The 15,967-nt window shown below is 50.1% G+C and overlaps 2 protein-coding genes across 2 annotated transcripts; both read right to left on the bottom strand.

The window, feature by feature from the left end:
* Nucleotides 1-1,364: 1,364 nt before the first annotated feature.
* Nucleotides 1,365-2,222, bottom strand: LOC122154389 (uncharacterized protein DDB_G0271670-like; the record flags this gene model as incomplete). Its single annotated transcript, XM_042802590.1, is given in 1 exon segment — nucleotides 1,365-2,222. A coding segment is annotated over 1 exon segment (858 nt), but the record flags the coding sequence as incomplete, so codon positions are not given.
* A 10,363-nt stretch (nucleotides 2,223-12,585) lies between these two features.
* Nucleotides 12,586-14,223, bottom strand: LOC122154357 (uncharacterized protein DDB_G0271670-like; the record flags this gene model as incomplete). Its single annotated transcript, XM_042802314.1, has 2 exons — nucleotides 12,586-13,426; nucleotides 14,132-14,223. Coding segments are annotated over 2 exons (933 nt in total), but the record flags the coding sequence as incomplete, so codon positions are not given.
* Nucleotides 14,224-15,967: the final 1,744 nt, after the last annotated feature.

Consider the following 15,967-nt stretch of genomic DNA (forward strand, 5'->3'; position numbering starts at 1 on the left):
GGATAACGAGGACGAAGAAGAGGATGAGGAGGAGGATGACGAGGAGGAAGAGGATAATGAGGAGGAGGACAACGAGGAGGAGGAGGACAACGAGGAGGAGGAGGATGACGATTAGGAGGAGGTTGACGAGGACGATGACGAGGAGGAGGGGGAGGAGGAGGAGGAGGACGAGGAGGAGGACAAATAGGAGGACGAGGAGGAAGATGAGCAGGACAAGGAGGAGGAGGAGGACGAGGACAAGGAGGACGAGGAGGAGGACGAGGAGGAGGAGGACGAGGATGAGGATTAGGAGGACGACAAGGAGGAGGAGAATGAGAAGGACGAGGAGGATGAGCAGGAGGAGGACGAGCACGAGGATGTGTAGGACGAGGAGGAGGACGACAAGGAGGTGTAGGATAACGAGGAGGAGGATGATGAGGACGACGAGGAGGAGGATCATGACGAGGAAGAGGAGGAGGAGGAGGGGGACGAGGACGAGGAGGAGGAGCAGGACGAGGAGAATGAGGAAAAGGAGGAGGACGAGGAGTAGAACGAGGAGGAGGAGAACGAGGAGGACTAGGAGGAGAATGAGGAGGAGGAGGAGGAGGACAAGGATGAGTATGAGGAGGATGACAAGGATGAGGAGGAGTATGAGGCGAGGAGGAGGAAAACGATGAGGAGGATAACGAGGACGAGGAGGAGGAGGAGGAAAACGAGGAGGAGGAGGACAACAATTAGGAGGAGGAGGACGAGGACGATAACGAGTAGGATGGGTAGGAGGAGGAGGAGGAAAATGAGCAGGAGGATGAGGAGGAGGACGAGGAGGAGGATGATGAGGAGGACTAGGAGGAGAATGAGGATGAGGAGGAGGAGGAGGAGGACAAGGAGGAGTATGAGGAGGACGACAAGGAGGTGGAGGACGAGAAGAGGACGAGGAGGATGAGGAGGACGAGGACGACGAGGACGAGGATGATGAGGAGGACGAGGATAAGGAACGACAAGGATGAGGACGGGGAGGAGGACGAGGAGGACGACAGGGAGGAGGAATAGGACGACATGGAGGATGAGGAGGATGAGGAGGAGGATGAGGATGACGAGGAAGAGGAGGAGGAGGACGGGGATGAGGAGGATGAGGTTGACGAGGAAGAGGAGGAGGAGGAGGGGGATGAGGACGAGGAGGAGGACGAGGACAAGGAGGACGAGGAGGAGGACGAAGATGAGGAGGAAGAGGAGGAGGACGAGGAATATGAGGAGGAGGAGGACGAGGACGCAGAGGAGGAAGATGACGAGGACGAGGAGGAGGATGAGGACTAGGAGGAGCAGGACAAGGATGAGGAGGAGGTCGAGGAGAAGGACGAGGACGAGGAGGACGAGGAGGAGGAGGAGGGAAACGAATAGGAGGAGGAGGACGAGGAGGAGGAGGACAACGAGGAAGAGGAGGAGGACGAGGAGGAGGAGGACAACGAGGAAGAGGAGGAGGACGACGAGGAGGAGGAGGAGAATGAGGAGGAGGAGGATGAGGAGGAGGAGGACGAGCACGAGGATGAGTAGGACGATGAGGACAAGGAGGACGAGGAGGAGGATGAGGATAAGGAGGACGAGGAGGACGAGGATGAGGATGATGAGGAGGACGAGGATGAGGACGATGACGAGGAGGATGAGGAGGAGGACGAGGATGAGGATGAGGAGGATGACGAGGACGAGGATGAGGATGAGGAGGACGACAAGGAGGAGGAGGATGAGGAGGAGGACGAGGAGGATGAGGAGGAGGAGGACGAGCACGAGGATGTGTAGAACGAGGAGGAGGAGGAGGAGGACGACAAAGAGGAGGAGGACAACGAGGAGGAGGAGGACAACGAGGAGGAGGATGATGAGGAGGACGAGGAGGAGGATCATGACGAGGAAGAGGAGGAGGAGGAGGGGGACGAGTACGAGGATGACGAGGAGGATGAGGAAAAGGAGGAGGAAAAGGAGGAGGACGAGGAGGAGGATGAGTAGGAGGACGAGGAGGAGGAGGAGGACGAGGAGAATGAGGAGGATGAGGAGGAGGATGAGGACGAGGAGGAAGACCAGGATAAGGAGGAGGAGAAGGAGGTGGAGGAGGTCGAGGAGGAAGACGAGGATGAGGATGAGGACAAGGAGGATGAGGAGGAGGATGAGGAGGATGAGGATTAGGACGATGACGAGGAGGTGGTTGAGGATGAGGAGGACGAGGATGAGGACAAGGAGGACGAGGAGGAGGACGAGGAGGAGGACGAAGAGTATGACAAGGAGGAGGAGGACGAGGAGGAGTACGAGAAGGATGATGAGGAGGAGGATGAAGAGGATGACAAGGAGGAGGAGGACAAGGAGGAGGATGAGGAGGATGAGGAGGAGGAGGACGAGGATGAGGAGGAGGATGAGGAAAAGGAGGACGAGGAGGAAGATGATGAGTATGACAAGGAGGATGAGGAGGACAACAGGGAGGATGAGGAGGACGAGGAGGAGGAGGATGAGGATGACGAGGAAGAGGAGGAGGAGGAGGACAAGAAATATGAGGAGGAGGAGGAGGACGAGGACGAGGAGGAGGAAGAGGAGGAGTACGAGGAGGACGAGGAAGATGAAGGAGGAGGAGGGGGACGAGGACGAGGAGGAGGACGAGGACAATGAGGATGAGGAGGAGGACGAGGGGGAGGAGGTGGAGGAGGACGACGAGGACGAGGAAGATGAGCAGGAGGAGGACGAGCACAAGGATGTGTAGGAAGAGGAGGAAGACAACAAGGAGGAGGAGGACAACGAGGAGCAGGATGATGAGGAGGACGAGGAGGAGGAGGAGGGGGACGAGGACGAGGAGGAGGAGCAGGACGAGGAGATTAAGGAAAAGGAGGATGAGAAGGAGGAGGACGAGGATGATGAGTATGAGGAGGATGACAAGGATGAGGAGGAGGATGAGAAGGAGGAGTAGGAAATCAATGAGGATGATAACGAGGACAAGGATGAGGACAACGATTTGGAGGAGGAGGAGGAAAACGATGAGGAGGATAACGAGGATGAGGAGGAGGACGTGGGGGAGGAGGATGAGGAAAACGAGGAGGAGGAAAACGAGGAGGAGGAGTATAACGATTAGGAGGAGGTGGACGAGGACGAATACGAAGAGGAGGTGGAGGAGTAGGAGGAGGACGAGGAGGAGGACAAATAGAAGGACGAGGAGGATGAGGACGAGGATGAGGAGGATGAGGATGAGGACGATGATGAGGAGGATGAGGAGGAGGAGGAGGACGAGGATGAGGATGAGGAGGACGACAAGGAAGAGGAGGACAAGGAAGAGGACGAGGAGGATGAGGAGGACGAGGACGACGAGGACGAGGATGAGGAGGAGGACGAGGATAAGGGGGACGAGGAGGAGCACGAGGAGGAGGACGAGGAGGACGACAAGTAGGAGGAATAGGACGACAGGGAGGACGAGGAGGAAGAGGAGGAGGATGAGTATGACGAGGAAGAGGAAGAGGAGGAGGGGTATGAGGAGGAGGATGAGGTTGACGAGGAAGAGGAGGAGGAGGAGGGGGATGAGGACAAGGAGGAGGACAAGGACAAGGAGGACGAGGAGGAGGACGAAGATGAGGAGGAAGAGGAGGAGGACGAGGAATATGAGGAGGAGGAGGATGAGGACGAGGAGGAGGAAGATGACGAGGATGAGGAGGAGGATGAGGACTAGGAGGAGGAGGACAAGGATGAGGAGGAGGTCGAGGAGAAGGATGAGGACGAGGACGAGGAGGAGGAGGAGGGAAACGAGTAGGAGGAGGAGGACGAGGAGGATGATGATGAGGAGGTGATACAGGGCCAAGATAGGAACAGGGGATGTAAGGGTTAACATGAGAATAGCAAGAAGGGGATAATAGCAAGAAGGGGATAACAAAAGAAAATAGTTCAAGGGAAATAGTTTAGATAACGGTTAACTGTCTGCTTAGTGAGCAGACAGTTTATAAAACACGGTGAGCTCTCTAGGCTTTATCAGTACCAAGCCGGTTGGAACTAGACCCACGGTTTGGACAACAGCCAGTAAGAAACTGAGTATGCGCAAAACCTGGGGTCACAGAGCGGACAGGAGGAAGAGGAGCTTGACTTCATCCCCAAAGACCCCCACGACCACCACCAGAAGACACTGCGCAGACTCAACTAGGAGGAGATTATGGAAATGCTAATTATAATACGAAGCGGGGATAGGTGTTGAATATGTATAGGCGTATTGCAAAATATTATGAATATGTAATCATTTGCTCTATAAATCTTAGGTAACAGCATCACACGTTGGGTACACAATAGGAGGAGTTATCCCCTGTGTACCTCAGCGCTGAATAAACATACCTACTTTACAATCTATCAGATTGTGGAGTCTATTTCCGCACGTCAGTTTTGGCGAGCCAGGCAGGAGACTCTCTGCTCGACTACGGGATCGACTGCGGGGCGGACTCTCCCAGGCGCGCCCCGAGCACTTTCCTCGGAGGAGCCTCCGCTACCAGCCGCTCACCGTGGGGGGGCAGACAAGGACTTCCTGAAGCCGCGGACCAAACGGTATGTTTAAGGATAGGAGCCTGTAAGTCGTACGCGTGGCTGGGGCAGCTGGTAAATCGCGCAGAGACGTCTGGCGTGCAGCTAAGCCGGGTAGGTGCACCGAAAAGGCGCGAATTCGTGCGGGTTAGGGGAGTCTAGGGGGCAATTACACCTTGCCACAGACCGATAGAGCGGTCGCCGGCTCCAATCGGGGACCTGTTGGCCGAGAGGGCGGCCACAGGCAGGAGTGATTGAAAAGGCCTTTGTTCTGTTGTGTTTTTTTTTCTCTTGCTGAAAGTGTTGTAAGTGTGTGGATTTGTAAGTGCGTGGACGTCCGTGAGATTGTGAGATTGTGAGTGAATGCTGTGTGGTGATTGTGTTAAGTGTGAGCGTTTGGAGTGAGTGTTTTACAAAAACAAGATGGGTAATACTCAGGGAGGGATATTAAAAAAGAGCCCTCTCGGCTGTATACTCGCCCATTGGCGGGATATTGCAGGGAGCGGAGGTACGGAAAGCAAAAGGACTCTTGTAAAATATTGCAATCAGTGGTGGCCGCTGTATAAGCTGGAGGATGGTGCTAAATGGCCGCTTAATGGAACACTGGACTATAACACTCTGTTACAACTTATGTTGTTTATAAGGAGAGAAGGAAAATGGGATGAGATATCATATGCGGATATGTTTTTTACTTTGCGAAATCACCCAGAGTGGCAAAGGGACTGTGGGTTAGTACCCCCACAGGACCCTATGGTGCTCGCACTTGAACGAGAAAATAAGGAAAGTAGGGGTAAGTTGAAAAGGTGTTGCTCGTCATGTAGCATTGGACAGAGATGTACAAAGGTAGATAAGGTTCACCAAACCTCAGAACAAGATGATGATTTGTTTAAACCTCCCCCCCGATCACAGAATCGGGATGGTGACTCGGAAGAAACGGCAGACTCTCCCGATAGTCCGGTATCTGCCCACACTAGACAAAAAACTGCAACAAGTATTTTACAGGCACCCCTTCGGGAAGCCGTGGGACCGGAGGGTGGTACAATGTTGATTAGGGTACCCTTCACCACCGTTGATTTGGAAGCATGGAGGGGAATTGCAAAAAACTATAGACGCGATCCACATGATGTAGCTAAACACTTCCAATTCATTATAAGACAGCATAACCCGGATTGGAGTGATATACAACTGCTATTAGAATATATGACTGAAACTGAGAAACAATTGATTTTAAAAACAGCAGGAGACTTGGCGGAGGATCATTATAAGATCACTGGGGGGGACGTTAAGGAATATTTTCCCCTCCAAGACCCAAAATGGGAACCAAATAGATCGGCACATATGGAAAGGTTACGGGCGTATCGAGAATGGATTGCAAAGGGGATAGAAAGAGCGATCCCTAAAACTATAAATTGGTCAGTTTTATATGCAGTAAAACAGGGTCCTTCCGAGTCCCCATCTGAATTCTTGAATCGACTGAGGAATGTAATGCGCCGTAATACACCGTTGGATCCGGGATCAGAAATAGGAATACAACAACTAGTTTCCTTGTTCATGGGCCAATCCACAAGAGACATAAGGCGAAAGCTTCAGAAGCTGCGCCCTACGGAAAGTAGGAATCTGGAGGTATTGTTAGAGGAGGCGTGGAAAGTGTTTAGCAACAGGGAAGAAGAATGTCGACAAGGACAGATGAAGTTGATGGCCACTCTGGTTCAGAGACCGGCCAGGCAACGACCGCGGCTGGGGTGGGATCAGTGTGCTTTGTGTAAGGGCTTCGGGCATTGGAAAAAGGAATGTCCAAGGAATAGGAGGGAGAATGGGAAGGCTTCAAGGAATGTAAAAATAGCAAATGTAACAGAGGACTGACGGGGACCTGGGGGATCTACCCTGGCGGATCCACTGGTTAAAATTAAGCTGGGGAGAAAAAAAGAAGAAGTAGAATTTTTGGTAGACACAGGAGCAACGTATTCGGTTTTGAATCAAGCTTTAATACCACTGGGGGATGACTATGTTATGGTAAAGGGAGCGACCGGCCAATCTGAAAAGGCGTATTTTTGTAAACCTTTAGAGTATAAATTGGGAAAGCAATGGGGAATTCATAAATTCCTTTATATGCCTAACTCCCCAAAAGCTCTCCTGGGGAGGGATTTGCTGGAACAACTGGAAGCAAAAATTGTCTTTGAGAAAGGGGAAGTCACCTTGGAGGTAAAAGATCAGCAGTACATTCAAGTGCTGAGTCTCACTCTAACTAGTTCTTCGTCAGGAGGAGAAATTAGTGAGGAAATTTTAGACCAAGTATATCCGGGAGTTTGGGCTACCGATGTACCTGGAAGGGCGAAAAACGCTCTACCGATTGAGATCAAGATTAAGGAAGGTCAACGACCGGTGAGAATTAAACAGTATCCTTTAAAAAGGGAGGATAGGGAAGGAATCCGACCGGTAATAGAAAAATTTTTGCAATTAGGGTTATTAGAAGAGTGTGAGTCTGAGTTCAATACCCCTATACTGCCCATTCGGAAACCTGATGGGTCGTATAGAGTGGTTCAGGACTTACGGGCTGTGAATAAAATAGTTGAAGATCTCCACCCAGTGGTAGCAAACCCATATACCCTGTTAACTGTATTAACACCAGAGTTGATTTGGTTTACTGTCTTAGATTTGAAGGACGCCTTCTTTTGCCTTCCTCTCCATAAAGCCAGCCAAAAGTTGTTTGCATTTGAGTGGGAAAATCCTAAAACTGGTCGAAAGACCCAACTCGCCTGGACGGTGTTGCCACAAGGGTTCAAGAATAGCCCTACTCTTTTTGGCAACCAGCTTGAAAAGGACTTGGAATCCTGGGAAGCCCCATCCGAGAAAGGAAAATTATTGCAGTACGTGGACGACATTTTGATCGCTACTGAGACAGAAGAGGACTGTGCAACGTGGACGGTGAGCTTGTTAAATTTTTTGGGACTGCGGGGGTATCGAGTTTCTAAGAAGAAAGCCCAGGTGATACAACGTAAAGTAAACTACCTGGGCTATGAGATCACTGCAGGGCAAAGAACTTTGGGACAGTCCCGTAAGGAAGCCATATGTCAAACCCCGAAACCTCAGACAGTAAAAGAATTAAGAACCTTTTTGGGAATGACGGGGTGGTGCAGGCTATGGATCTATAATTATGGACTGCTTGTTAAGCCCCTGTATGCGCTAACAAATACCGAACAGACGCACCTCGAATGGGATGAGGAGGCTGAGCGAGCCTTTGATTCACTGAAGAAGGCTTTGATGTCGGCCCCGGCTCTAGGACTCCCAGATGTGAGTAAACCGTTTTTTCTCTTTTCTCATGAGAAGCAGGGCATTGCCCTGGGAATACTGGCACAAGACCTAGGTCCATATCGACGAGCTGTCGCCTATCTCTCTAAACAACTAGATGCAACTGCAAAAGGGTGGCCTGGGTGTCTGCGAGCGGTGGCTGCCCTGATACTGAACATACAGGAAGCTCGGAAGTTCACTCTGGGCCAGAAAATGACTGTCTATGTGTCACATACAGTGTCGGCAGTCCTGGAAGCAAAGGGAGGGCATTGGCTCTCCCCACAAAGATTTCTGAGATACCAAGCTGCACTAGTAGAACAAGATGATGTACAGATAATAGTCACTAATATTATCAACCCAGCTTCTTTCCTCAGTGGTAACATGGGAGAACCAGTGCACCATGACTGCTTGGAAACAATTGAGGCGACATACTCAAGTCGCCCTGACCTAAAAGAAAGCCCCATGAAGGATGAAGAGAGCTGGTTCACGGATGGAAGCAGTTACATCCTGAACGGTAATCGATATGCGGGGTATGCCGTTACCACCAGTCAAAAGGTAATAGAATCAGGACCTCTGCCTGCAAATACGTCTGCGCAAAAGGCAGAAATAATTGCTTTAACCCGAGCCCTGGAACTAGCTAAGGGTAAGATCATAAACATATACACGGACTCCAAGTATGCTTTTGGAGTTGTGCATGCACATGGAGCAATCTGGAAAGAAAGGGGACTATTGAACTCCCAAGGGAAAAACATTAAACATGCGGAAGAAATTTTGAAGCTATTGGAAGCTGTTCAATTTCCTGAGAAGGTGGCAATTATGCATATTAAAGCACACCAAAAGGTGAGCTCTGAATTGGAAAAAGGAAACGAGCTGGCGGATAGGGAGGCAAAACGGGCGGCCAAAATAGAGATACAGACTGAAGGAGCACTTATTCCCGATAGGCAAATTTCCTTGGAAAGTAAACCAGAATATACCAGGGAGGATCAGAAACTTATTGCAGATCTGGAAGGGACATATAACAAGGAAGGATGGGCTTATACCCCACAGGGGAAGTTAATTATCCCCTCTCATTTACTATGGCATTTTACACGAGAGGAGCATAGAAAGAGACACTGGGGAGCAGAAGCTTTGTATAGTCATTTGATAAAAGAGATTGTAGCCAGGAATTTGTATACCACGGTAAGGCAGGTGACTCAACAATGCGACATCTGCCTCCGGACTAATCCCCAAAACGCCCCCAAACTAGAAATGGGTCAGATTGGGAAGGGCAACGGACCTGGGCAACAATGGCAAGTAGATTTTACAGAATTACCAAGAAAAGGGGGGTATCGATATTTGTTGGTACTGACTGATACCTTTTCAGGCTGGCCAGAAGCATTCCCTACTAGAACCGCTAAGGCTCGGGAAGTAACTAAAGTACTGATACAAGAAATAATACCACGATTTGGGGTTCCGGCAATCATATCCTCAGATAGAGGACCACACTTTGTCTCAAAAGTAGTACAACAAATTAGCCACCATTTGGGTATAGATTGGCAGCTTCACACCCTGTATCGCCCTCAGTCAAGCGGTCAAGTGGAAAAGATGAACCACTTAATCAAACAGCAAATTGTAAAATTGGGGCAAGAAGCAAACCTGACATGGCCTCAGTCCTTGCCCTTGGCCCTTTTACGCATACGGACAAGGCCAAGGGCAAGGGAAGGGCTGAGCCCCTTTGAAATTTTATATGGACAACCATACGGGGTACAAAAAGGAATATCCACACAAATTGGAGATGAAATTATGAGCTCCTACATGGTGGCGTTAGGGAAACAACTCAATAAGATCAGAAAACATGTAATTGGTACTCGAGGTAGAGGGCTGGATGGACCTGTACATAATATACAACCTGGGGACTATGTATATGTTAAGTCTCTTACAGAAAAAACCTTGGAGCCACGGTGGGAAGGGCCATTCCAGGTGCTGCTCACGACGTTCACAGCCATCAAGATTAAGGAATACTCGGCCTGGATACATCACACCCGAGTGAAGAAAGCCCATAAATCTCCATGGAAAGTTACCCAAGTTCAACCAGGAAGATTACGCTTCTCACGATAAATCTGATAATCATTTTTCCTTTAATGTATAGTCAAAGGTTCAGTGAATGGCCATGGTCCCAGGCCCACATTGGGTATACTGGAAGTATGGGGATAGGCAGCACACACACGACTCTAAATTTGGCTACTACAGTTATACAGGGGATAAATGTGAGCTCAAAAGAAGAATGGAATCACACCTATCAAGGAGTACAACAATTGCAGGGAACATTGGGACAAGAAATTAAAATAGGATGCAGAGCAATTAATGAGTCTACTCACTGGGCAGCAAAACAGATCACAGTAAGAACACGTATGGAAACTGGGGAACCGGGCGCCCTTTTAGCAAACCAAGTCTGTGATACAACAAAATCAGATTGTTGGTATAACTCTACTCTTAACCAATCAATTTCTGTAGTATGTCTCTGGGTCAAGGGGCAGCCGATATTGGGATTATCCTTCAGATTTCATATAATAATAAACAACGCAACAACAACACCAACAACTGAAAAGACAACCAGCACAACAACAACAGCGCCAAACACAACTCAAACAACTCAACCCCAAACAAAACCAGGGCCTAAGATTTATAAAGTTGGCCCATATATGATTAGGAATGTGGGCCAACAACAATTATTATTTAACCCAGATTGGTCTCTTAAGCGTGTTGAATTGATAATACAGACTAATATCTCCGAAATCCAACCAGCCTGTCTTCCTTTCGTAGAAACATCTTTCAAGGGCTGGACGAGATGGATACAAAAACAAATGCACCTTGAAAGCAGAACAAAAAGAGATTTAACTGGAGTATTAGGAACGGGGTTGGGAGTCTTGAATAGAATCGATTCAGAAGTATTAATGAACAAGTTGGTCACTGCAACAAGTGATTTAACAAGGCTAAAGCAGCCTCTGCAGTCATCTTTGTTGGCATTGGGAACTAGTCAGTGGCAAGTTTCAAAAATATTGCCAATATGGGAAAAGAATGAGGACCAAGATCACAGATTAATACTAGATGCACTTAATATGGCCCAGAATAATGTGTCTTTAGCTTTTAGTTGTATACAGGCACAGTTATGGCTGCAGGCAACCGCTGCCTTGATCATAAGGGAAGGGAATGAAGGAATTTTTCCAGTTGAAATCCGAAAGGCTGTTTGGGACGAAGCTACCAATTTTGAAAGAAGATTCCAATCTTGGTGGACTATGGTGAATTTTACCTATGACTCCACTACTAACATGGCTACTGCCTTTGTGCTCACCATACGTAATGCTACAGTTTATGTAATCCATCCCATCATCGCATTAGGGTTAAACCATGAGGATACAGTGCTCTATCCTTCAGAGCATAGAGCATGGGCCCGGAAGGAGAATGAGAAATGGCAGACTGTAAACGTGGAATCTTGTATTACTCGAGAACAACAGGGGTTCATCTGTGAAAGTAATACAATTGACACCAGAGACATATGCCTTGACACTGAGCAAAGTATCTGTCACTTCGAAATTCACCCAGATAATAGTAAGAAAACTGTGATTATATATGCTGGTCAAGGCTGTATATGTTTAAGAACCGCTTGTGTATTCGTAGAGATAGATCCTGACAATGTAACTTTGTTTACTGGGAATCATTCTAATTTTTGTATTTGTAACTTTGTTAAGATTACTGGGTGTGACTTTGTATATTGGGCACCAGTGGTTTCCCACCAGTTGATAAAATCTAAAATCATAAATTATCTCGAATTATCACCTACACCTATTGGAATGAACCTTACATTAGTAAGGCAATTGATTAAACATCAAGATTTGTTAGGGATCTTGAGAGAAATTCAAAGAAACGGAGAGAAAACTTTAGTTACTATACACCATGATACAAAAGAAATAAACAGGGTTTTGCAAAGAACAAAACAAGATGCAAGTCACAACTGGTGGGATACTCTTTTCGGCTGGTCGCCTTCTGCAACAGGGATTCTTAACATTATGATACACCCCATTGTGATTCTACTAGGTAGTTTAGGAATTTTATTAGTACTAACCATCATTTTGTATTTATGGGTCTGGAGAATGTTTAAAAGAATAACAGCGATGCATGAGGCTTTATATTATTTGGGGGATTGCTGAAGTAAAAGAATTTACTCAGTATAATAAGAAAAGGGGGGATTGATACAGGGCCAAGATAGGAACAGGGGATGTAAGGGTTAACATGAGAATAGCAAGAAGGGGATAATAGCAAGAAGGGGATAACAAAAGAAAATAGTTCAAGGGAAATAGTTTAGATAACGGTTAACTGTCTGCTTAGTGAGCAGACAGTTTATAAAACACGGTGAGCTCTCTAGGCTTTATCAGTACCAAGCCGGTTGGAACTAGACCCACGGTTTGGACAACAGCCAGTAAGAAACTGAGTATGCGCAAAACCTGGGGTCACAGAGCGGACAGGAGGAAGAGGAGCTTGACTTCATCCCCAAAGACCCCCACGACCACCACCAGAAGACACTGCGCAGACTCAACTAGGAGGAGATTATGGAAATGCTAATTATAATACGAAGCGGGGATAGGTGTTGAATATGTATAGGCGTATTGCAAAATATTATGAATATGTAATCATTTGCTCTATAAATCTTAGGTAACAGCATCACACGTTGGGTACACAATAGGAGGAGTTATCCCCTGTGTACCTCAGCGCTGAATAAACATACCTACTTTACAATCTATCAGATTGTGGAGTCTATTTCCGCACGTCAGAGGAGGACGAGCACGAGGATGAGTAGGACGACGAGGACAAGGAGGACGAGGAGGAGGACGAGGATAAGGAGGACGAGGAGGACGATGACGAGGAGGATGAGGAGGAGGAGGACGACGAGGATGAGGGTGAGGATGAGGAGGAGGACGAGGATGAGGATGAGGAGGACGACAAGGATGGGGAGGATGAGGTGGAGGATGAGGAGGATGAGGAGGACAAGCACGAGGATGTGTAGAACGAGGAGGAGGAGGAGGAGGACGACAAAGAGGAGGAGGACGACGAGGAGGAGGAGGACGACGAGGAGGAGGAGGACAACGAGGAGGAGGATGATGATGAGGAGCATGATGAGGAGGAGGAGGGCGAGGCTGAGTATGAGGAGGTGGGCGAGGACAAGTAGGACAAGGAGGAGGACGAGGAGGAGGACGAAGAGGATGATAAGGAGGAGGAGGACGAGGAGGATGAGGAGGAGGACGAGGATGAGGAGGAGGAGGAGGAGGAGGAAAAGGAGGACGAGGAGGAAGACGAGGAGTACGACAAGGAGGAGGAGGAGGATAACGGGGAGGATGAGGAGGACGAGCAGGAGGAGGATGAGGATGACGAGGAAGAGGAGGAGGAGGACGAGGACGAGAAATATGAAGAGGAGGATGAGGATGAGGACGAGGAGGAAGAAGAGGAGGAGTACGAGGAGGAGGACGAGGAGGAGGAGGAGGATGACAAGGAGGAGGAGGATGACGAGGAGGAGGAGGACAACGAGGAGGAGGATGATGAGGAGGACGAGGAGGAGGCGGATGATGAGGAAGAGGAGGAGGAGGAGGGGGACGCGGACAAGGAGGATGAGGAGGACGAGGATGAGGAGGATGGGGACGCGGAGGAGAAGGAGGAGGAGGAGGTTCGAGGAGGATGATGAAAAGGCGGAGGACAAGGACGAGGTTGAGGAGGAGGACGAGGAGGAGAACGAGGAGGACGAGGAGGACTAGGAGGAGGATGAGGATGAGGAGGAGGAGGAGGAGCAGGATGATGATGATGACGAGGAGTTGGAGTACGAGGAGGAGGAAATCAATGAGGAGGATAACAAGGATGAGGAAGAGGACGAGGAGGAGGAGGGGAAGAGGAGGAAAACGATGAGGAGGATAACGAGGATGAGGAGGAGGACGAGGAGGACGACGAGGAGGAGTAGGATAACGAATAGGAGGAGGACAACGATGAGGAGGAGAACGACGAGGAAGAGGAGGAGGAGGAGGGGGACGAGGATGAGGATGAGGAGGAGGAGGTCAAGGAGGATGAGGAAAAGGAGGTGGACAAGGAGGAGGATGAGGATGAGTAGAATGAGGAGTACGAGGAGAACGAGCAGGACGAGGAGGACTAGGAGGAGGATGAGGAGGAGGAGGAGGAGGATAAGGAGGATGACGAGGACGAGGACGAGGAGGAGGAGGACGAGGAGGATGAGGAGGAGGAGGATAAGGAGGAGGACGAGGTCAAGGAGAACGAGGATGAGGAGGAAGAGGAGGACAAGGAGGAGGAGGAGGACTAGGAGGAGGACGAGGAGGATGAGGAGGAAGTGGAGGACGAGGATGAGGATGAGGAGGAAGACGAGGACAAAGAGGACGAGGAGGAGGACGAGGAGGACGACAGGGAGGATGAGGAGGATGAGGAGGATGACAATGAGGAGGAGGAGGATGAGGAGGAGGAGAAGGAAGGGGAGGTGGAGGAGGAGGATGATGAGACGAGGAAGATGAAGGAGGAGGAGGGGGACGAGGACGAGGAGGAGGATGAGAAAAAGGAGGACAAGGAGGAGGAGGACGAGGATGAGAAGGAGGAGGAGGACGAGGAGGATGAGGAGGAGGAGGAGGAAGATGAAGAGTAGGAGGAGGACGAGGAGGAGGAGGAGGAGGAGGAGGACGAGTTGGAATATGAGGAGTTGAGGAGGAAGGCGAGGAGGACGAGGAGGACAAGGAGGATGAGGACAAGGAGGGGGACAAGGAGGAGGATGAGGAGGAGGACAAGTAGGAGGACGAGGACGAGGAGGACGAGGAGCAGGACGAGGAGGAGGACTAGGAGGATGAGGACAAGGAGGGGAACAAGGAGGAGGACGAGGAGGAGGACAAGTAGGAGGACGAGGACGAGGATGAGGAGGACAAGGACGTGGACGAGGAGGAGGACGAGGAGGAGGACGAGGAGGAGGAGGAGGACTAGGAGGAGTATGAGGAGGTGGAGGAGGAGGAAGAGGATGAGGAGGATGACCAGGATGAGGAGGAGGACAAGGAGGAGGATGATGAGGAGGAAAACGATGAGGAGGAAAACGAGGAGGAGGAGGAAAACGATTAGGAGGAGGAGGACGAGGACGATGACGAGGAGGAGGGGGAGGATGAGGAGGAGGACAGATAGGAGGATGAAGAGGAGGACGAGGAGGACGAGGATGATGAGGAGGATGAGGATGAGGACGGTGACGAGGAGGATGAGGAGGATGAGGATGAGGATTTGTCATGGTTTAGGCCTGATTGACAGCCAACCACAATGCAGCACCTCTCTCTCTTCCCCTCCGGCAATGAGTAGGAACAGAGAGCCAGGCTTGGGGTTCAATATAGGACTGGGATCGGTGAAAATCCCCCTTTTATGATCACGAGCAAAAGGCAGACTCCTTAGGGGAAGGAAAATCCATACATTTATTACAGACACAAACAACACATAACAGAGTAGGACAGTGAGAAGCAGTGCCACATCTTGAGAACACTTCCCCCCACCCCTCCTTCTTCCCGGGCTCAGCTCTGCTCCCGATATCTCTACCTCCTCCCCCAGTGGTGCAGGGGCAGGGAATGGGGGGTGCAGTCAGTGCTGCCACTTCCTTCATGTTCGGTGAGGGGAGTGTCCAAAACTTGTTACCCCTGCTCCATCGTGGTCCCCCTCTCACAGCAGACAGTCCTCCACAAACTTTCTCTGACATGAATTCCTCCCATGGGCCGCAGCGTTCCCCACACTGCTCCGTCATGGGTCACTAACTTCCTCCGACTGGATTCTTTCACACGGCTGCAGCCCTTCCCGAGCTGTTCCGGCGTGGACTCCCCCGCATGCTGCAATCCTCCCAGCACTGAATTACAGCAGCGGGGCTACCTTTTTCCATGAGACCCCGGCCTTCTTCGGGCACAGAACCTTGATCATCCGAGCAGGAACAACAGGCCACAAATCAATGCCTGCTCCACCGTAGATCTTCATGGGTGGCAGGGGGGGCCGCCCTGCTGTCTCACCACAGGATACAGGAGGGTTCTCTGCTCCGGCACACCTCCCCCTCCTTTCTTCCTCCGTTCCTCCACTGACCTTGGTGTTCATGTAGCTGCAGCGACTCCTCCTCACAAGTCCCACAGCACGTCAC

The sequence above is a fragment of the Tyto alba genome, unplaced genomic scaffold (assembly GCF_018691265.1).
Source record: "Tyto alba isolate M040663 unplaced genomic scaffold, T.alba_DEE_v4.0 Super-Scaffold_39, whole genome shotgun sequence".
Lineage (NCBI taxonomy): Eukaryota > Metazoa > Chordata > Aves > Strigiformes > Tytonidae > Tyto > Tyto alba.